The sequence below is a fragment of the Lagopus leucura genome, unplaced genomic scaffold (genome assembly GCF_019238085.1).
Source record: "Lagopus leucura isolate 7727_CA_CO unplaced genomic scaffold, USGS_WTPT01 Super-Scaffold_100058, whole genome shotgun sequence".
Classification (NCBI taxonomy): Eukaryota; Metazoa; Chordata; class Aves; order Galliformes; family Phasianidae; genus Lagopus; species Lagopus leucura.
The window spans coordinates 193,916-217,384 of NW_024962304.1; the positions used below are offsets into that span (position 1 = coordinate 193,916).

Genomic DNA, 23,469 nt, shown 5'->3' on the forward strand with positions numbered 1-23,469 from the left:
ATCATGAGACTATTTTCCTTCACCCGTTCCCCCTTAGTGACATGCTGTCTTCAATTTCTCTACTACACCTGACAGAATAAATCCTTCAGTAAAACCACAGGGGTTTTCTACCACTTTACTCTGCTCTCCGCTTTTGCATAATATCCTTCTCCAACATTTAATCCATCCTGCCTTTAGGACAGTGCTATCTAATATTAGGAGTTAATGACTGTACCTGACACAAAAGTAAGTGGATGTAGCCTGTCAACTGGACACTCTCTTCCTCATATTTTGTTTGATTTGTTGGCCTCAACTCCAATTGCACTGTGCTGTATTGTATTATCTTGCATTCTGAGATCACATTTAGTACATTAATGTTTCTCCTCAGATTGTTGCCACTGCTCTGCTTTTGGACCCATCTTCTATCTCCCTTCCTTTCCCCTTCTCCCCTCTCCCAGGGTGCAGTCTCATTAGTCACAAGGCTGGCCCAGCTTGGCCTATAAACCGTAAATGTTTTTTTCTCTCTTTCCTTCTTTTCCAGGCCTGTGGGCCGCTGTCCTCTGTCACAGCCGCAGATGGAGATAACTCTGGGACAGGAAGCTCATGCACATTTGCACAGATTGAAATACTACTTTTCAAAGTATGTCAGTATGTCAGGAGGCACAAGATTGCTGACACCTCCAGTAATCGGCTAGTCAGATATGAACAGAATTTTGCCGTGGATTCAAAGCTGAGGCTTAGTTACTAAAGCTAAGATGTCTTTAAAAAAAAAAAAACATTTTAGGTTCACTATGTTACTACCTTCCTTTTTCATTTTTCCTTTGACAGAAAATGTCCACCTCTCTCTTGAGGCAACCTACCAGCAAAAGTTCTACCAGCTTAAATAGGACTTCTGCTCCTAACTTTTCCAGACACTTTGAAAAAACTATACGCATGACCAGTAGACTTCCAATGCAGATATGCTCAGAGGACAGGAACGCATGGCAGTAAACTCAAGCAAGACATTCTGTAGTCTGCCCAATTTTATTCAGCTTCTCATCCCAATCCCTCACTGAACTACTATGGTTTAGTATCCATTAGTGTTACACTAAGAAGCACTCCACACTGCACAAGTTTGATGGCAAGAGGACTCCAAAGGACAGACAAAAAAAAGTCTGGTTTAACAAAACAGAGCACAGAAATACTACCATTCTATGACTAGTATGGTTTGCTGTCTGTTTTCCAACCTCAGCCCTCAAAACAGGAAGGGAGGGAAGCTGGGACAAATTAATGAGGTCAAAAAATTCTTTCTTCTTTCAGCATTTAATACAGAATATGTAATTTCAGTGCATCTTCTCAAGTAAAAAAATACCTAAAATCACACCTTGAACATTCCTCAAATACGTGTGACTGTCCTTTCACTGAGTGGAGGACAGTGCAGGTCAAGACCAGCCTGTCTGGGGTACAGCACTCATTCAGAAGCTTTGAATCATCCTGTGCAATTCTCCTTTCTTTTCTCCCTTCTGTGTCTAGACAGGCACCTACTTGGGCTTTGCTGGAATTAGATGGCATGAATACATCTTCCTAACTTCATATCTTACTCCAATTCCTTCCTGCCTACAGTGAAATCAAACAGCTCTAACTGCCCTAGTTAGTTAGAAGGAATCCCTCTGCAAGGTCTCCAGACTGGTAACAAGTTAGAGAAGTTTCCTGTCGTTTGACACAAAGTCGTGAAGGACTACATTTTTGCACTGGAGAAATTAATAGCTCCAGTTTTTTTAAGATTTATTTCTTCCCACACAATGTCAGTAAATCTGCAGCTATCATGCCAGAGACGATGACTAGCACTGCACATTAAGCAAAAGGGTAGTGACATTTGATTTGCATTATTTCTGGCACGCACGCAAATCCTCACATTTTACAACATAATATCAATATACTTCATTTTATTTTGATTAAGAGTTACATCTTTCACTGATGACCTTTAAAGAATGCTTTCTTCCAGACACTTAAATGCACCACTGATATACTATACTTTGTCATCAAAACAACGATCATTCCTCAGATGCCTCTGAAAAGCTACAGAACCTTTCACAGAGCAGCTCATAAACTTCCCACTGATGTAAGCAATACAGAGAAGATGCAAATACAGAATTTGCATCAGCTCACTCACTGCATTCAGCAACGAGGGACACATTCTGCCAATCCACACCCTTACTGGAAGGTTGCCCTTCCTTAGAGGATATCGCCACAATGCAATTCAACAGACATTAAGTTTATTAGCTGGGTAGCAATCAAGTAAATTAGCAAATTATATATATGTATATGTATACGTAAGTTATTCTTACCTTTGCTCCACAGGCAATGAAAACGACTTCTGTCGAAAGGCTGGTTCAGAATCAGAAGGCAAAACTTCAACTTTCCTGTAAGATAAATGTTGAGTCCAATTAGTAAGAATACTGATTTTTCCCCTCCTCTTCTTTTTGCTGCATTTTAGTCACAGAGAAACTCATTTTCTTGCTTCTTAAGTTTCATCTTTTTCAAGATAAAGAAGCTTCCAGAATGTCATTAGATACCCTTTACTTTGCAAGTTTTTACTGACAAACTTTTCATTTACAAGAGACTGTCATACACTGAAGGCCACACTTAACAGGACTGCCCATCAGTACAGCTCCACCATTTAATCTCCTGCTTGTTGGTGTCACCTGGATACAACATTAGCTGATATTAGTTTTGCCATGTCCTCCGCTAACAGGGGAGGATTTGGCTAGCTCTGAAGTTGTTTCTAATTTAGGTTCAATAATCCATTCCCCAGCGGAATGCAGAACTCTTAGGGATATCAGTGGCTTTTGTATGTACATTTTCCTATCATCTAGAAGCTCTAATCATCATGGTACATCCACTGTGGCAGATGCTTGACAAATGCAGAACAAAAGGTCAAGACCAAGGAGCTTAAAATCAAGGTTAGCAAAAGCAAAAGGAAACTTTAGCCCATGTTATCTAAGTGACATCACAGAGAAAAGTCTCACTGGTTTTCCTGATGACCTGAACTCCATTAGTCTGAACTAGATCCAAAAGCATCCTGCCCTAGCAGTATATCCACTGCGAAGAACCAAAATAAATCTACAAATAGAAAGTTAAAATACTGCACAATTTGGCTTTGAAGAGTAAATACACACCCTTATTACAGTTCCTTCTGCTGGGATTGTGTTATGTAACTTCCTAATTATCATATAGGGGCACCAGTTTCTTCTGGAGCTTCATATCCTTAAACAATCAGATTAATGAAGTAATATTTGGTCATGTGAAGCTACGGCAAATGAAAAAAGAAAACCCTCATCACTATAAAGTCTTGCAGGCTTTTGAGCAGAAGGCAGAAAGGATAAAGGTATGGCAAGGGCTGGTAAAGGTAAGGTAAAGCTTAAGCCAGAACTTAGGGCAAATAAAGGTGCTGAAATTCTTGAATGTAAAGGAACACCTTTGGATGAGGGTGGGGAAGAGACAATACTTAAAGTCATAAATAGCAGCAAGAAGTGAGGACCAGGACACTGGAGTGTTACTATTTTGTATATCGCTTTTAGGGTTCCCCCAGTGATGTCTTCTATTCCCCAGTTCCCTTACCTGCAAAACAGAAGTAACAGTACTGTTCTCCAGTAGAGATGCAGTACTGAAGACTCAGATGCCTGGGCTACATCAGGCCCAGCACTGCTAGCCAGGTGAGAGCAGGTACTGTCCCTCTTTGTTCAGTGCAGGTGCAGCCACACCTCGAACACTGTGTGCAGTTTTAGGTGCCAAAATATAAGGACATAAAACTATTACAGCATTCAAAGGAGGACTACAAAGATAGGGAATGGTCTAGAGGGCAACACGCATGAGGAGCGGCTGAGGTCACTCAGTTTGTTCAGCTCAAAGATGAGGAGAGTGAGGGGAGGCGTGATGGGAGCCTACAGCTTCCTCACGAGGTGAGCAGAGGGGCAAGCTCTGAACTTTCTGGTGACAACAGGATCTGAGAGAAGAGCATGGAACTGCACCAGAGGAAGGTTGGGATGTCAGGCATTCTCCAGCTCGCAGCCCCAAGCTGTCAGAGTTCAAGATGCATTTGGACAATGCTCTTAAATACAGGGTTTGAATTCTGGGCAGTTTTCTGTGTAGAGCCAGGAGTTGGACTCCATGGACCTCATTGGTCCTTTCCAGCTCAGTATGTGCTATGATAATTTTTACTTCCACACAAAAAATCTACATGTTTACCACACAAAACTTCTGTGTGTTCCTTTCAAATACCTTCTCCAAGTCCTACACTTGCCTATCTGCCAACATGGTTCATCTTATATTTAATTAGGGGAATACATTTATTTTGAAAAGGGTGAATGGGTCAGAGAATCAAGAAAACAAAGGAGAGCGAGAAAACCTTTTTCTCTGCTTAGTCTGAACAGTTTTGCCTCACCCTTGAACTTGAAGAGAAAGGTAGAAAATTATACATTTAAAGCAAGTGCCAATTTCCAGCTTATATTTCACAAAATAAGATCTCATCAGCAGCTTAAGAAAGGCTGCCATCCCCTTCTATTACAGTCAATGATCTAGTGGCGCCCTTCTCAGAAAACAAAATCACAGGTTCTTACACTGATACAATCCAAATAAGACATGGGTGCTGTAAACTTGTTTCTGCTACTGAATCATGTATGGCATTTCTGTGTTTCATTTAAGCCCTTCAGCATACGGAAATGCAGAAGATTTTAGCTTTTATTGCACATTAGGAGGACTCTTGCTATATATTAAGATATGGTTTCAAAGTCAGAGTCCTGGTTGTAGGTGTTCACACTGGAACTTCAAAGGCTGATTTTCCAAGTTGATGCTTCCAAGAGTTCCCAGTGGGGCCTATAAAGGCGGCTGATTCTTACCTGTTCTGTTGCTGTAAAGAGCTAGATGTCCCCAGAACAAAACATTTATGAGGGCTTTTGTTTGTTTCTTTCTTTTTTACCAGTCATGGATTGCAAAAGGGTAGAAATATAAAATAATTTTTCTCCTGCTTTTAGAAAAAGGGAATGTGCTCATCATTTCAAACTACTGCATTGATGCGTGATAAAATGCTACTGATGCTACCAAAATGAGACCAAATGTCAATATTTTAATGGTGCTCAGTGAGCTAATGCAAAGCTGCAAAAAGGACACAGCCCTCGGTAGATACAAAACAGTAATAAAATTGGACTGCAGTAATTTACAACCACTACCATAAAAGCTATTAAGAAGCTGGAACTGCTGATGTCAAATATCATGTCAATGGATGGAATACGCAGCATACATCTGAGAAAACCTGACAAGAGCTCACTTTGCCAGTGCTCCGAGCACTCTACTGCCTATTCCTCTGAAAGCAAATTTACTTTAAGATCACTTATCTTTAAAGCCCTTAACAAATTAGGAAGCACCTATCTCCAGAACTATCTACCTTTCTCAACAAACATAATTATCAGTCTGACCCAACCACTGACAAAACCGTGCACAGTTCAGACTAATGGGAAAGAGAATTCTGCAAGCAAGAATTCAGCAGTAAAATGTAACTTGCCCCCAAACCTGGCTATCTACACTGAAGAAGCTTTTGTTGGCTTTTTCTTAGAGGTAGAACAAGTTGGTCCTTTGCACAGCTTCATCAATTTTTAGCGTAAATTTCTCTTTCATTATGTAATTCTCTTCAACTTTTGCAGATTGAGCAAATTCACTCACCTACAGCACAAGGAGAAAAGAGTAAATTCCTCCATACAGTGACTCCAGATTATTCTTGATATTTACATCAATGTGGAATTTCCAGTCTCATCCACCTCTTGTCCTAGCTGCTGTATTTATATCTTACAGTCTTGCATGCATAACAGACATAACAGGTGCACAGCTACATCAACAGCAAGTTATACGCAAAAAAATATGGTTAAGAAAAACTGTTCACCTCAGCCATAGTCTTTAAGCAGTCTTGGAAAACTCCCAATCTTTGGGTAAAGCTGGATCATTTTAATCCTGCTGCAACACAGAGAGCTGCTTCCTTACTTTTCAAGGTTGCAAATCAACCAATAATTCCTTTGTGTTTCTCTGCAACAGTCAGTGATCAAACTCATTCCTTCTGGAAACTGTTAGTTCCCTTCTTTTTTACTTCTATTCAGCTGCACTCTTTGACAAAGCTTTTCTCATTGTTGCTTAGAAAGGATTTTACTCAAAGGTGGTGTGAACCTCCCTGATAGCCTACTAGTGTCTTTAATTCAGTCACAAGAATTCTAGTAGGTTTTAGAGCACTCATTTACTCTTCTAAAAGCCTTGGTGGCTTCTTTCTGTCATACTATACTCATCTAGCTATGCAATACATATATATAAAATATCATTATGCATTTTTATTGGCATCCCCTTGTCACATGCCAGTCTTCAAGCCATTTGTCTGCCACAATAATATTCAAAAGGTGTATATATTCTAAAATGCAATGTTTTGTCTGGTAGCCAGTAAAGCAATACATGTCTCTTCTTTGCTTCCCTTCAATTTTAGAGTAATATCTCTAGAAGCCACTCTGCACACTCAGAGCCTTCTGGCTACTGAATTTTCAGAAGAAAAAAAAAGCTTTAATTACTTCAAATGAAGAAGCCTTTAGGAAAAAACTCCGCTAGACACTTTATTCGTGAAATGATGTGAGCAGCCCAGGGAACTTGTGCTAAGATACTGTCCTGCCTCAAGGTGCTAACAAAATATGACTTCCACACCCAGACTTCAGAAAGGACCTTCTGCTAAGCGATATTTTTTGTGTTTTACTGTTTGCCTGCAGGAGAGCCATTCCTCACACTTTCAATGATCAGCCAAGAATCTTCTACGAAGAGAGGCAGATTTAGCAAAGAGGGAAGAAAACGAATTTTGCCACTAGAAAAGTATTTCATGAATTTAACATAGGTAAAAAGCTGAAAGACAGCATTTTCAGAAAATTCCTGCATTCGTTGAAATACAGCTAGATATTTATCAAGATCCTTGCAAAAGATGCTGCAGAGACTTGTGAATTTCTGATCACGTACATGAGAGACCAGATATAGAACAAACTTCTGAGTGAAATGCTCAAAATGACCCCTCAGAAAACTCCTTCCCTTATGGACAGCACAGAGACACTCTTATTGATGCTCTCACATTGGTCTACTTTCCATGATTTTTTAAAAAGAGTGATTTGTTTTCAAGTATCACCAATCAGGAAATTTCTACCCCACAAGTTCATTTTTTTCTAAATAAACTTTCACTCTTATTCAAATGTCAAAGCATATGGGACAGAACATGGAGATTTTTCACAGTTCCAAAATACTGACACTGACAAAAGACAGCTAAGCAAGAGTCTGAGACTGTTCTCCATATAGCAATTGAAGTTTCTTATACTGTGAAAGAATTAACACTGAAATGGGGATTCTAAGGATGCCACAGAAGTTATAATTAGTGAGAAACTCTCTTAATGAAATTTAAAAAAAAACGTGGTTCATGAAAACAGGATAACAAAGTAACATTCACGCACTGCAGTGAAAAATGATAAGGGCGCTGCTACAGATAAGCAAAGCAAAGCTACTGAATCGATTTATGGTGTTATTTCTCTTTCATTAAACTTTCTAATTTAAATGCAGTTTGCCAACAATCAGAAATTATCAGTGTGGACTGAAAAATTGGTTGTAAAGGTTACTGTAGAGGAACTGTTAAGTCATGGTTTGAACTGATGATAGAGCACCTGGTGCTCTATCTAGGTAGGAATCTAGCTATTGATAGGAGTCTACCAGTGAAGAAAATATGACCCACAGTCTTAAAAGATGATTCGAGTCTGGAGCAATGGGATCCTTGTAACATAACTAGATGAAAAGGTAAGAAAGAAATTGAAAATGCTCCTGGTGAATTGGAATCTATTAATGTAATCTCAAGGAAAATGACAAAGGTGACAAAACTTGAGGCTCTAGTACAACTGGAACCTTTAGAAATGTGACATATACTGAAACTAAAACTAAAACTTTCCAGGGAAGACCAGCAGGTGTACCACCTGAGGGACGGCCACCTGCTGAAACAGCAATACATAGTACGGCTCACCCATGTATAGCAGCTGAATTAATGGATCTAGTACAAAGATTTAAACAAAACTGAGAGAAAGCGTCCCTCTGCAGTTATTAAGACTATGGGACATGGGGACAGAAGGTGTTATGGTTAACGGCACTGAGATGTCAAAGCCAGCTTCCATCACACCCCACCCAGCCATGCAGCAAGGATTACATCGCCATTAGAGATGGCAATGAGAACCAGATGCTATCACAATGGCAAGTTGCTGTGTGTAAGCTTACACGGCAAATGAAAGAGGTGTGCTTGTTCAGAATGGAGTAATAAGGAATAACAATGTGGGATAATATGGAAGGTCGACAAACATATACACGCGAACTAAGGATGAAAGAGGTCATTTACAGGAAGGACTCTGAAAGTCCTGAACTAGTTAAGTGGCCTTGGAAGGTGTACACAGGACCAAAGTGGTGTGGCCTACTAGCACCATGGAGGAAGTTTCTTGAATAGTGGGGGCATAATCAGTAACTCTGCAAGTAATCGGTACGTGGATTGCAGAAATTACAATACAAACCCTCATTTTCATTGTGAAGGGAACACTGATTGCGCTGCTTTGGCGAGTCAGAACCCTGCTCCCCTTCTGGTGCCTTACATTATCCATCAGTATCAGGCCAAAGTATTTAGTACAAACAACCTGAGCATGCCCATGATCTGGCAGGAATAATGCAGGACCGTTAATAGCATGTGTATTTTGCCTTGGAGGGCAGACTTCCCTGTTCTAGTACTGGTTAAACATTTGTTTTACTCTCCCTGAACAAGACTGAACTCTGATACACTTCAGTCATTCAAGAGTCATCATAACATTCTGCTCTTCAGTGGCACCCGGTGGTGGACTTTCTTGAATCCCAAGATTTCAAATTTTAGATAGGCATTAAGAGAGTAACTTGGACACTAACAAGGCTCAAGGTATTCTGGGCTACATTGGGCAAAGCATCACCGGCACTTCAATAGAGGTGATCCTTTCCACCTTCAGCATTGGTGAGGCTGCACCTGGAGTGCTATGTCCATTTCTGGGTTCCCTATACAAGAGAGACATGGACATACTGCAGACATTCCAATGAAGGGCTACCAACATCACGAACGGGAGCACCTCTCATGTGAGGAGAGGCTAAGAGAGCTGGGACTGTTCAACTGGACACAATGCCTATAAACCCCTGAAGAAAGGGCGCAATCAGGACATAGTCAGGGTCTTTCCAGTGGAGCCACTTGCCAGGACAATAGGTGATTGGCATAGGCTGGAATAAAGGAGGTTACCTCTGACTTATCAGGAAACATTTCTGTGCTTTGTGGGCGTGGAGCCCCAGTGTGTGCTGCCCAGAAAGGCTGTGGGGTCTCCTTCTGGGAGATCTTAAAAGCCGCCTGCACATGAGCCTGGGACCATACTTGAGCAGGGGTTGGAGCAGATGGACCCAGAGGTCTCTTCCAGTCAAATCCGCTCTGTAAAGAGCATAGGTATTTTGCTGCAATTGTCTCATTCTAAGTATACACGCTAAATATTAAGCTTTGTGTTTTGCAGACACTTTCTGAGATAATAAATGATCTAAGTTTGATACCAATCACAAAATCACAGAACTGTAGAGATTTCCAGTGATCTCATCCAAACATCTAGTCCATCCCTTCTTCTAAAACAGATTCTCTAGAATATGTCTCTTGGAAGAGCAAACTTTAAGCTGTTTAATGGATTACTGGCCAAAATCCCCTGGGATGCTGTCCTTAAAGAAGATGTTGAGGAGAGCTGGCTACTCTTCAAGGATGCCCTTCTGAGAACACAAGAGCTCTTCACCCCTCTGAATAAGAAAACAGGCAGAGGAGGTAGGAAACCAGCATGGTTCGGCAAGGATCTGCTGGGCACACTGAGGGCAAAGAAAAGTGTGTACAAGCTCTGGAAACAAGAGCCTGTCACCTGGGAAGAATACAGGGATGCCGTCCGGACTTGCAGATGTGGGATCAGGAAAGCCAAGGCGCAGGCAGAACTGAACTTAGCGAGGGATGTGAAAAACAGTATGAAGACTTTCTACAGGTACATTGACCAGAAGAGACAGGCCAAAGCGAGTGTGCCTCCTCTAGTAAATGTAAAAGGAGAACTGAATTCAACAGATGAAGAAAAGGTTGAGTGGAAAACAAGTGGAATACATTGCTTAGGAAGATGATGTATCTCTTGTCTTTGGGAACCTTGCCTTTAAGTGTAGACTAAGATAACTTAATCTAGAGAGGTGATTCCAAGCCACTTATCAGCCCCCCCACCCCCACTATAAGAGCAGAGCAAGTCCGAGACTGCCTGATGAGACTGAATGCGTACAAGTCTATGGGGCCGGATGGCTGCATCCCAGAGTTCTGAAGGAGCTGGCTGAGGTGGTTACCAAGCCACTGTCCTTCATATTTGAGAAGTTGTGGCTGCCAGGTGAGGTCCTGGATGACTGGAGGAAGGGTCAGGCCACTGCCATTGACAAGAAAGGGAGCAAGGAGGACCCAGGGAACTACAGGCCGGTGAGTCTCATCTCTGTGCCTGGGAAGATCATGCAGCAGATCCTCCTGGATGACATGCTTGATCACATGAGGAATGAGCGTGTGATCCAAGACAGCCAGCCCGGCTTCACCAAGGGAAGGTCATGCTTGACCAATCTGGTGGCCTTCTGTGATGGAGTGACGGCATCGGTGGACAAAGGAAAGGAGACTGATGTCATTTAGCTGGACTTGAGCAAGGCCTTTGATGGTGGAGGCTGGTAATGAGTGGCGTCCCCCAGGGCTCTGTCTTGGGACCGGTGCTCCGTAATGTCTTTATCAATGACAGCGATGACAAAATCGAGTGCATCCACAGCAATTTGCTGATGACACCAAGCTGAGTGGTGCAGTTAACATGGTGGAAGGAAGGGATGCCATTTAGAGGGACCTAGAGAGGCTGGAAAGGTGGGCCTGGGTGAACCTGATGAGGTTCAGCACAGCAAAGTGCAAGGTTTGGCACTTGGCTGGAGGAATCCGAGCAGTCCTTGAGAGCAGCCCTGCAGAGAATTACCTGGGGATACTGATGGATGAGAAACTGAACATGATCCAGCAGTGTGCTCTTGCAGCTCAGAAGGCAAATGGTATCCTGGGCTCCATCAGAAGAGAGGTGGCCAGCAGGGACAGGGAGGTGATTGTCCCCTTCTACACAGCTCTTGTGCGGCCCCATCTGCAGTACTGTGTCCAGGTCTGGAACCCCCAGTACAAGAAAGACAGAGAGCTGTTGGAGAGGGTCCAGAGGAGCCACAAAGATGATCAGGGTACTGGAGCACCTCCCCCTACAAGACAGGCTGAGGAGGAGAACATCCCCAGTCTGCTGGCCATGCTCATTCTAATGCACTCCAGGATAACATTAGACTTCTTGGCCACAAGGGCACACTAATGGTTCATAGTCAACCTATGACTATGGACCCATAGTCCACCAGGACATCTAGGTTCTTCTCCATAGAGTTCCTTTCCAGCAGGTCAGCCCCTAACATGTACTTATGTGTGTGGTAATTCTTCCCCAGGTGCAGGACTCTACACTTATCCTGTTCGAACCTCATAAGTTTCCTCCCTGCTCAACTCTTCAGCCTGTCTTCAGCCTTCTGGTGCATCAGCCACTTCTCCCAGCTTTGTATTATCAGCAAACTTGCTAAAAGTGGAAACTTTAAAAAGCCAAGAATTGGACACACAGACTTGCCATAAAAATATTGACACTGTTACAGTAAATTTGTTTAACTTATCTACACAGTGATCATTTTGATGGGAGTCTAAGTCTGCACCAAAGTGAAAATGCAAACAGATCAAGAGAAAATCAATGAAATTTCCATTCTATCTTCAAGCTGAAAAATCAGCACGAATTATTATAAATCAGTTTTAACACTTTCCCTTTACAAGATAATAAAATCTCTTCACTTTAGAGAAACTTCGGGAATCAGTGACCCTCAGTGCCCCCAGAATTATTACTACTATTCAAGTAAGTTCCAAAACTTGAAAAAAAACGAGAAAGTTTGCTTCCATTCCAGCTAATCAATAGTCATGTCAAATATAGCATCTCCTTGCATTTTCAAAATGCATTCTCACATTGTCTGCATGCATACTTACAGCACTTGCTATCTGGGACGTCTCTATTTCTAGGAATAAAAGTCAGCATACAAACTCCCTGGATGATTTGAGAACTTCAGTTACTGCAACAGCTCAATGTGCACACTGTAGGAGTAAGGCGACATCAAGGAATAAGAAGGCACAGAACGAAGATGAAGGTATTCAGCAGTCTTTTTTGCAAGCTGGTGCAGAACACAAAACCCTAAGCAAACACTCAGAAGCATAGCTTTGTGAATAGCATATCAACACTTTATCTTACCTATCTAAAGTATATTCTTTGTGCCTTCTAAAAGGAATAACAAGATTCCATAGAAAACTAATGATTTACATATCGGAGTGCTGAATAAAGTGTAAGATTCACGTGAAAACTAAGTTCTTGACTTCTTAGCATTTTGTTGCTCTGCTGCAACAAAGCACTCCACTGACATTTCTGGCATTAACATTTCATTTCCTTGGCACATGAAGGTTTGGTTTCTAGCTGCAACAAGATGCACCTGGCATTTACGAGGCTGACACAGGCTGATACTTTCTTTAATCTTAGAACCATTCCTATCCCCCAACTAGATGTTTCTCTGCAGATCTGATTTCAAGGGCACATTTGAAGTGCTTGTTCTCAGAGCAAATCTCAGAGATTTGGTTTCACAGCATCAACTACTTTCTAAAAACTGGGAATAAACTATACATTTTACCAGCACAGATTAATTATTGGAGCAGTCCCTCAGGAAGCTGATGACCCACGCTCAGGTTCCTCCTCTACCAGAGGGAACTCACATCCAAATCCCTCTTCAGTCAAACAGCTTGTCTCCCCACAATACATGACATTATTCTCAAGGAAGCAGACATTCCCCCTCTGCTTCAAAAGTTCAATAAATTACTTGAATAATTTTCATAGAAGAGCTCAAAAGAAAAGAGATAAAAAGAAAACAGCGTGTGGAAGTTTGACTCTGCAGTCCACTGGCTTGGATACAGTCTATTCCACAGTCTACTTATCCAAACTTCCCTTTCGCACCTTGAATAAATACTCATGGTATTACATAATAAATAACCGATTGAGTACTTCACAATTGCATTACATAGTAAATACTTGAATAAAAACTTCCTCATTGCTTTTACAAGAACATTATATCCACTGTTGTTTCCTTTGCGATGCTCTTTCAGACAAAAACATAACCTCTGGTTTGGTGAGGTATCTTTCAGGTGAGCAGAGTGGTTCTGTTTGTTCTCAGAAGATTTGGCACATGGAATTCCAAAAGGAGAAAAATCACTTCCTGCAACACAGCAAAAGATGACTAAGTTCATCAGAACAATATTTTAGATGCCTCTTCTTTCCCCTTCCTCACAGTATTCCCACTGACTACAGCCAGATTCCTGGTCAGCACCTTTTTTTCTGAAGTAATGTGCTCTCTCTAAACACCAAGTTCTCCCACTGCCCTGTCTACACAGTCTAACTATCACACCCAAGCCTAGGCCCTGTGGCTAAAAGTTCTGTGTGAATTCAATCAATATTCCTGGGGTTAAACTCCAGAACAAAGTTGTGAGTTCAGAGAGTAACATCTCATGTTCAGAAACAGAGAAAAAAGGAATTATGTAGCTGCAGGAAGATGACATTTCTAGTCATCAACTGAGCAAATATTTAAAAATAAAAGTTCCCTTATATTACTCAAAATGATTTTATATTTAAAAATAAAAATAAAAATCACAAATCAAACACAGATTCCAGCCTAACTGCTTTCGTAAGTTTGTGAAGCTGTGTTTTCCTATTTCCCCCCAACCATTCCAAGGAAATATGGTATCCCTCATTGTCTTGAACTCTTGCTTGGTAATCAAGGACGCGTCCACATGCACAGAGCAAGCATTCAACCAGAGTGGACTCCAGAGTCAGTTGTTTTTCATATTCAGAAGGCTCACTGAGTTTACAAGTTACGTAAATTATTTAAGTGACCTCTGCAACCACCAATTATTTACTCCTCTGGAATTATTGGTGAGATCAATAAGAAAACTCCTACTGATTTAACTTGTATGCTTCAATGTAATTCCATGATGATACAATGGTTCTGTAATACCTGCAGCCTGTTCTGGCTGTATGCCAGCCAGATGTCAGAGCTCATACCTCCTTCTCAGTCTTCAAGCTTTACCAAAGTGGATTTTTCTAAACTTTGGAGGGAGAATCTGATGCAGAATCCGGAGTGCCACCTGAAACACTCAGGAAGCATATGAGGCTTTTGCAAAGGTCAGGACAACAGTCTGCCTCAGCAGTGGTGGTGGTGGTGGTAGGAGCAAGGTTCTGGTAAGGAGCAATGAACGCGATAAAGTCTTCTGTGATTGTCCCGAGAATCCTTCTAACAGATGCAGGGAGTAAAGGCAATGACCACAAATTCACAACATTCACTAACTCTTAACTTTCCTTTTCTCTGACATGCAGATCATATATGATTAAAGACAACTGTTTATTTCTTCCTCTCTTCCACATAAAGCCTGTAAGCAAAGATGAGCTCTGGGATCATTAAGAGAGGTCCCTGTTAGCAAAGTCTCTTCTCAACCAGCTCCTTCAACTTCAATACTAAAACTGCCAAGCTTCATTAAGAGTTACGGGGAACAACCATTTCACAACTACAAATCCATACAGCAGAAAAGCATTGTGACTGCCTTAGTGAACATCTCATTTTTAAATAAATAATATCTCTCTCTGAGACCTAATTTAGGTTCCCTATATTCAACTTCATATTGTAAATATATTTATTGCTTTTCCTGCAGTTAATATAAAAGACCATCGCAAAATAATTTCACCCTGATTTCTTCTGGTTTCTTTCACTATTTCAAGTGGCCTTCAACGCTTATCCTGCTGTTTAGACTTCTATCCTGTCCAAATTCACAATAGCTTTTGTGATCATTCAAAACCTCCACAGAACTGCATTTGTATCCAGCTGCTTTTTCTATTTGCTTCCTCAAGTTTCTTAAAAAACGCGCAATGCTCCACACTGTCTCAGAATGGTGTTCAGAAAGGAGGTATGAAGAGCTCAGCAATTAATCGCTGCCCTTTAAAACCAGCTCAAACATTCAACACTGCCACCCAGTCTGAAAGGCCAGTGACCACAACCCACTCCTAAAAAGCCCACCAAATTGGCACTGTTGCACAGGCTTTGATTTAAACCCTAAGGCAGTCATCCACTTCAGGGGAGCTTTGCACTTGCTTCCATTTAAAATGTGTTTTGGTCCTCCACTGGAACCTCCGCCAAATCAGCATTGTTGTGAGCACAAGAACACAGCAGAAAACCGACACAGTCTGAATCGTATTTTCAGGAAGAAACAAAAGTAACAGACAGCAGCGTTTGATGAATATAAAGATCAATGGGATTTTGCCATTTTCTGTGTTGAAAATGTTCCACTTACAGTCTCACCATCAACTTCCATTTATTTAAAGAAAATTTCTGGCTTTTACAGCTAAGAAGTTACACCTAAAAATGCAAATCCTAAAGGCTTAAAAACGAAAGGATGATTAAAATCAATATCACATTACCTCTCACTCTAATCATTTTTCTAATATGACTGCCTGAAGAAACTACTGGCTTTCTTCACCTGCTCCATGGACCAAAACAGTACTGCTAATACAAGGGCGGCTCCAAAAGTAATGCCTCCTATTTTGTTATTTTCATCCACGACACAAGAAGTGGATGTTGATGGTATAGAAGTAGAGGTTGAGCCTTCCTGCCAAAATTCCATGACATTCTGTTCCTTGAGTCGGACGGCAGCAGAAGGGCTGTATGACAAAATGGCATCTGATGTGGAAGTACAGATGAAGCAAAGGGGTAGAACTGAATGACGAAAAAATTACACTGACATTCATTAAGGCATCCTGAACTTTTATGGAAACCAAACAGTGGATGTGAACACAGTGAGGTGGTGGTTGTGGCATTTCAGCAGTGGCTAAAGTGACAGCGGGTCACCTCTGCTGGTGCAAATTTTAACGAGCGTGGCACGTAGGCTCTTGTTCAATGCAGACGAAAATGCATAGCTAATGGTGAGGACTGTGCTGAAAAATACTGCTTACTCCATCAGTGTTACTGTGCTCCTTGTAGCATGGTATGGTAGTTTTCATGGAATTAAATATAAGACGTTACAACTGCCAGTTGGCTAATGGCCATACCACAGCTATCCCCCCATAGAACAGAAGTTACTAAAAAGGAAACGGGTTCTACAGGCCCCTTCACAAATGATGGTTTATGCATTAAGCAACATTTGGGTCAGCTCAGAGAGGAAATGCTTAACTTACGTAGACTGAACTACAGGACTGCAAACTGTAAAAGATTTTCATCAGCTGTTTATCAGATTCAGAGAGGTACAGAAAATACACCCTCACCAGTGAGTTAATACATTCTGAGCAGGGATGTTGAGGAAAAACAAAAAAACTAAAGACAATTCTCTCTCTTCTTCCTTATCCTATCTGAAAACTGTGTTTAATAATAGTGCTTCAAACTTCTTTTGCCATTTCTGGGTTTGAAATCGCTTTAGAAAGGTGTGTAAGCATTATTCTCATCTCAGAGTTGGCCTCACTAAGTAAAGGGATTTGCAGCAATTTACATGAGAAGCAGTGCTCTCAGTGAATAAGAGGCTGAAATTATCTTCCCAGGTAAGCCATAAACTTCAGACTATGCTGAAAACCATGGAACAAAAATGTACACAGTCCATTTGAAACTGGTGGGTCTCTGTGTGGGAATGCATATCAGAAACCCATTACACAAATCTGAAGAATTAGAGAATTAAGCCAAAAACTTGTTTGCTTGCCACCTTCTTAATTGAAATTTATAGAGACCTTAAGTATTTGCAAAATTGGTTTCTAAACAAACAAACAAACAAAAACAAACAATATTTGGCACTGAAATCAATCTGCTTACTCATAATATTTTCCTCATCTCTTATTACCAGTGCATGAGAAAACAGTAAGGACCAACAATTTTGTGGGTAAAGGATTAAAGAGTAATCAAAGGTGAACTATCAAAATACAACAAACAAATCTTAAATGTTTTTAACTCCATAAGAGCTCAGTCAATTTTATGGAGAAAATGTGTATTTCATACACATAGTGCCTTTTCCAATCCCAAATAGTCAAAGAACAGAAGATGCTAAACTGGAGTTCTAGTAATCAAGATTTTCAACAGTTTTAAACCCCTACAAATTTTTGGAATTTGTAGTTAACAAACAAAAGGTTTAAAGGCTATTAAATAATCTAACTTGCTTACCAGAACAATTTCTTTAATTTGCTTGCACTTCTCCTAAGCACAGTGAGACTTCTTCAAGGCAGTCAGAAACAGCAGTTGAAACACTCACCATGGATTTGTAGCTTATTTCAGAACTGCATCACCTCTCTCTCTGCGTCACAGTTTTATCAAGATGCAAATCCACGGGCTAATTTGCATCCACTCTTATATCACATCTTCAGAGATTACAGCTGTGCTTTTTCTACACATTTGTATATTCATATGAATGTTAATTCACTGATTACAGCCACAGTTACTAAAAATCTAATGCGAACGCATGCTAATGATGGCGACAGACAAAAATGAAAACACGGGGTTGTATCTGTAAGGCATATATGTTTGGTTTGCTAATATGCTAGTTTGCTAATTACGAGATATGGTTTAGTAGCTTGTGGTACTGGGAATGGGAGGGTGGTTGGACTAGATGATCTTGCAGGTCGTTTCCAACCTTGCGATTCTATGATTCTATGATTCTAATCAGCCCCAAATCTCTTGATCAGTCCTGCAGCATGCTATGCGAGTAAATGAGCTACAAAAGGCAGTCCCTGGTCCAGCACTACTCCAGAGGTGCAGCCCCTTCCCGCACCTAAGGCATTTACCCACCCTCATGCTGGGAAACGTCTCCTGCACATGGGACTCACAGGTTGGGCTGCTGGATGGGAGCCTTGCGTTTGTGTAAAATTTCACCAGAAAGGAGAAGTCACAGAACTTGCCATTTGTAGATCGTGGTTAAGAACTTCTGCTTCTACTCCACTATATCTGCACTACAAATAAATAAAATTGCTCAAGTGTACAGAAAAACAGTGAAGATGCTTCACTGCTTTTTATCACATTAGTCTAGAACTATAGCTGTGGGTCCCCATGCAAGAACTCGTGTTTGAAAGGAAAGGGAGAGGGAGCTTTGGCACGGAAGGAAATTCCAGCATGAAAGATTATCGGCCATATGCAAAAATGCTCAGTGCCAGAGGTGAGTCAGTAGGAAAGCAATGTTGCATGAGTTCAGACAGAAAAAATCACAGAGGTGTAGACATGAAACTCAAGCCATGTAGGTGTGAAGGCACCTAAAGTTTCAAGCTGTGAGGTGAGGAATCTTTTCTACACCAACACAAAATCCTTAATATCCTTTACACCATTGTTGTTCCATTTCTTGGCTTTCTAGGTTGCACTGAGAGAACAGGAACTGCCATGGGCCGCACATAAAACTTATAATAAACTTTACCTACCTAAGCTTATTTTTTAATGAATATTTATTAAAACACGAACAAGAGAAAGCAACAAAAACATAAAACTAGTGGGATTTTTGACCTTGCTTTTACAAAACATAAGGCTAGTTCAATGGCACTGGTTGATGTAAGTTCTAAAGGTGTTTGTCAGAGTTTTTTGATGAAATATTACTCTTCCTGTGCTTCATCCTTGACAGTAATCTGACAGACATGAACAAATTTTTGAGTTGAATATCCTACTGCAACTCTGTATGTTTGCAATATATTTATGCCAACTGAAAATAGAGTTGCAAACATGCAAAAAAAATTTTTTTTTGAAATCTTGAAACCTACTCTCAAATTTATCAAAATGTTTCCATGCAGCAGAGCTGCATACATTTCACATTTTAGCCAACGTATCAAAATGCATGAATTTGTTTGCCATCATTTGCCATTTCAAACGTTGTTTTTGCCTGAAACATAGCACAGATGAGGTTATTTTCACCTTGAAGGCACACACTTAACTCATTTAAATGCATAGTCAAATCCATCAAAAATGCTAAATCTGTGAGCCACATTTAATACTCAGGTTCTGGAACAAATTTTCTTTTTGATTCCATAACATATTTGATTTTACTTTGCAAAGTCCTTTTAGCATTTACACCAGCTTAGTCACCTACCTTCAGAAAAGTAAACGGGCCCCACAGTCAGCATCCATACTTCTAAGGAACTTCTAGAATTTTAAAGTTTTTGCACATCAATTTTCTTGATGTCTGATGCAGACGTCTCATCAAAAGTGAGTTCCTGGAGGTAACTGCATTACCAAATGTGACCAAAGTCACTCTTTTTTGCCAATCATCACTGGGCACCATCAGTAGTTACACCAGATATGCTGAAAAAAGTTAAAGAAAATAGCTTTATAGTATTCTTTTTACTGCTTCATACAAACGGAGAGATTTAATTGCTTTTTTCAGCGGCACCAAATAAATCATTTCTTCAACGATATTATATTCATTATCAATAACTCTAATGGAAATGACAAACTGTGCTGTATAGCAGACTTCTCTCATTTCTATTTTGTCTTTACCAACCATTCTTTGGCACGCACTGAATTTGGGAGCATACTTCTTCATATAACGTCTTCTCAAATTGTAATCTTTGAGAACTGGGCACAGTTTCCTCACAAGTTGAGCATAGCGCCATATACTGTCAGCATCTTCCTGAGCCCTCGCAGTGCCCTGGGGCTGGGCCACCGTGCTCAGCATGGCAGCAGGGCTGCAGCAGGAGCTGAGCTGGGCCTCACACAGCCCACAGGATTGCCATGTCTGTTTGACAGATGCTGCATCTCGCCATGCCAATCACATTGAAGCACGCTCTCAAACTTCTCTTACAGAAATGAATGCAGCTCTTTATCTCTCTTTGATCTATGCTTCTTACTGTGATACTTCTCCTCGCATCCCTTCTCAGTGCTCTTCTCTTGTGTTTAATAACACAAGAATGCGCAGTTTTTAGAACAAGTTGAACAAGACAAAAGCAGAGGAAGCAGATTGCTTCTTCAATGACATGCCCTTTCTCAACAATTACAGCCCCTGCCACAGCACTTACTGTGAACACATATTCATCTACACCACTTCCAGAACTTCTTACTTGAACAGCTTCCTTTTGAAAAACGAGAGTTCAGACTTACACAGTGGATTGTATTTAATTTAGCCATCTGCCTATGAGCAATTTACCCAGAAATCCAGGTATAGTTTCATCTGCTACTCATCTTTTCCACTACACATGTCCTGTTCCATCAATCCTCATGTGCATAATCGCCCCAATAATGATTTCATAATTTCTCCCTTTGCAGACAAAATATGAACAAGTACAAAACCCTGAAAAACTTCTTGAGAAGCACGTGTATACTACTGTTTTTTGAGATCTGTCACACAGTTCTTCTTTAATCTGTACAGCTGTACCATGCTGATTTTGTGCCACTCCAGCTTTTAAAATGAAAAGTACCTTTGTACATCTCATGGAACCCTGGGAATACTGCACCACTCTTACAAACTCTAGTTCACCTGACAATACCTTTTACTATTACCTGTATATTCTCAGTGGCATTTGGTTTAATTGTAGATTCAAGGTTTAGCTAGTAACAAGGTGTTTTCACTGAAAAAACAAAATGAAACATCAGACTATGTTTCTACCTGTCTTACAGGAAAACCTCTTTATCAGTATACGTACACACACACAAATATGTAACTATGTGTTCTTAGTTCTAAAGTTCTACTAAGACCCTAAAATTGTCCTAGAAAGTACCCCAAATGTCCACGCCACATGATTAATATAGACAAAAGTGTCTGAAACAATTTTTTTTCCAACAAAATTGTCACCTTCTTTCTCAACTGCAAAAATAATCTTTAAATTACAGAGGAAAAACTCAAAAGCACTATATTTACAAAGACTGTAGGACGCTTTTTACATTTCCCTTGCAAAAATGACATCATTTGCAAGGCTTTTTTTGGTCAAACACCAAAAGACTCCGGCGCAATTAGCATTAACAAAGATACACAAGTTTTTCACAGAAAATATCAGAAGAATAATAAGCAGGGTATGCTAATGCATCCGAACAGCACAAGGCCTTGAAAAAACATTTATCTCTCTGCAGAGAAATCACAACCATATAAAGAATTTACTTTACAAAAAAATAAAGAGACAAGAATGTGAATAATCTGAAGCAGTGAATAACACGCACAAGATCATGCTGGGAGTGAAATGACTGGAAAGCATCCTTGCAGAAAAAGACTGAGAGGTACTGGGGGAGACCAAGGTGAACGTGTGCCAGCGATGTGCCCTTAACGCAAAGAAGGCTAGTGGTGTTATTGTCTAAATTAGGCGAAGTATCACCAGAAGGTCAGGAAAGGTGATTCTTCCCCTCTGTTCAGCACTGGTGAGGTTGCACCTGGTTTACTGGGTCCAGTTCTAAATTCCCAAGAAGAGAGACATGGGCATAATGCAGACAATCAAGTGAGGGGCTACCAAGATCATGAAGGAACTGGAGCATCTCCGTTATGATGAGAGCTGGGACTGTTCGGCTGGAAAAGAGGAGGCTCTGCGTGATCTCATCAATGGCTATAAATCCCTTATGGGAGAGTACAACGAGAACACAACCAGGCTCTTTCCAGTGGTGCCCAGTGCTAAGATAAGATGCAATAGCCACAAAGGGGAACTCAGGAGGCTCCCCTGAACACCAGGAAGCACTTCTGTGCTGTGCAGGGGATGGAGTCCTGGCACAGGCTGTCCAGAGAAGCTCCAGAGTCTCCTTGGAGATCTTCAAAAGCATGCACCTGGGTGTCCTGCTTGAGTAGACGGAACCAGAGGTCCCTTCCAGCCACAGCCATTCTGTGGTTCTGTGAAATTTCATGTTTTATTCCGGCTGAACAGTTCCACTGTTATTTTATACATTCTGATCAAATCCCAACGCAAACGTAGATGGAAGAGTGGTAAAAAGTTTGTTCTGAAAAAACACACAACCAGAGCCCCAATCAGTGCAGGAGGAGCTGTTACAATCAGGGAACAGAGCGGCATTCCCAACAGACTCCTGGTACATTATAGTTTTCATCATAAGGTTTTGTAGTAATTTCTGATAGCAAAGGATCTGTTCGCTTGATGTTACATCCTATCACTTTAGCAATATCTTTAAATCAGTCACAAGAACACGTGCTTTTTGCTCTGAGCTGTTAGGTCATAACTGTTTCAGAGAAACTGAATTTAGAGCTATACACATTCAAAAATTAATAAAAGTACTACAAAGAAAACTCACGGGATTCTTTCAGTTTACTTTAAAAGGTTGGCAAACTTCCCTTAGTTTTTAGAGTAAGCACACACTAGCAGGCTGAACAGATCAAAGAAGTCTGGATAGAGTGATTGAGTACAGTTTAAGAACATGAGCAGTTTGTTCTTGCTGATAAATTAGACAGCTGCTCAGAATTACATTTCATGCTGTTTTCACAGAACAACTTATTTCCTCCTGCTAGTTCTAAATCTACTTGGAACTGTATGCAATTAACTCTACCACCTTTCCTTTATCCTTCAAAAAAATCCATTTTCTTTACTTACACTAGGTCTCTACATGTTTTCCTTTCTCCTACAATTTTATAAAAAGTAATAGACAGTGGTAATAGAGAGGATTCATTGCAGCACTATGCAGGTTATAAGATAAATTATATGATATCTCTTAGGAGAAAAACAATGCACATTCTTGCACTGCAGAATACACCATTGCAAGCTCAAACTAACTGATGAACTATAGATTCTCTCCTCCGTTTTTAACATATTTTACACCTTCTAATTTTTGTTCCCTTTATTTTTGAAAAAAAAAAAAAACCCACCAATATTAAATGTTTGCTTTTTGTTTTCTGAATGCACTTAACACCATCTTCAACCAACTTATAATTAACATCATGCAATCTGTATTATAACTGTATGCAACATCAAGCTAGACTTTTTTAACTGAAAAAAATATGGAAAACAGGAAAACCATTGAGATACAGAACTTTTATCAAGAATACAGTTGTACAATTGCTATCTAACACAAAGACACTCACAAAACATGCATTTAGAAAGACATCTCTTTAAATAGTACTGTTAATGCACACCAGTAGCAAAGGAGTAAAATACTACTTCAAAGAAAGATAACATCTATAACATCCTTGAGAAGAGCAAACAAGTTCTTGAGGTGAATACATACTTAAAATCATGTTTAATGCAATGCATGCATTTCAATTCTCACTCCTTGCCAAAGTTTGAGTGCAACAAGTGCATGTACTGTACTGAAAGCTGAAGGGAATGGGGCATATGGCTTCTCTTTATTGAAAGAGACCACTAA

The 23,469-nt window shown here is 40.4% G+C and overlaps 1 protein-coding gene across 2 annotated transcripts in view; it reads right to left on the reverse strand.

Annotated features, from left to right (window-relative positions):
- TPK1 (thiamin pyrophosphokinase 1) overlaps window positions 1-23,469 on the reverse strand; it is a 187,169-nt gene that overhangs the window by 143,348 nt on the left and 20,352 nt on the right. Inside the window, exons 1-2 of one of the 2 annotated variants that reach the window (XM_042886506.1) lie at window positions 19,277-19,424; window positions 2,307-2,381 (exon numbers count right to left, since the gene is read on the reverse strand). In XM_042886506.1, the coding sequence (XP_042742440.1) occupies window positions 2,307-2,381; window positions 19,277-19,310 (109 nt within the window). In that variant the 5' untranslated portion in view covers window positions 19,311-19,424. Of the gene's footprint in view, window positions 1-2,306; window positions 2,382-19,276; window positions 19,425-23,469 lie in introns of those variants that run through there. The other variant, XM_042886507.1, reaches the window with a different exon arrangement.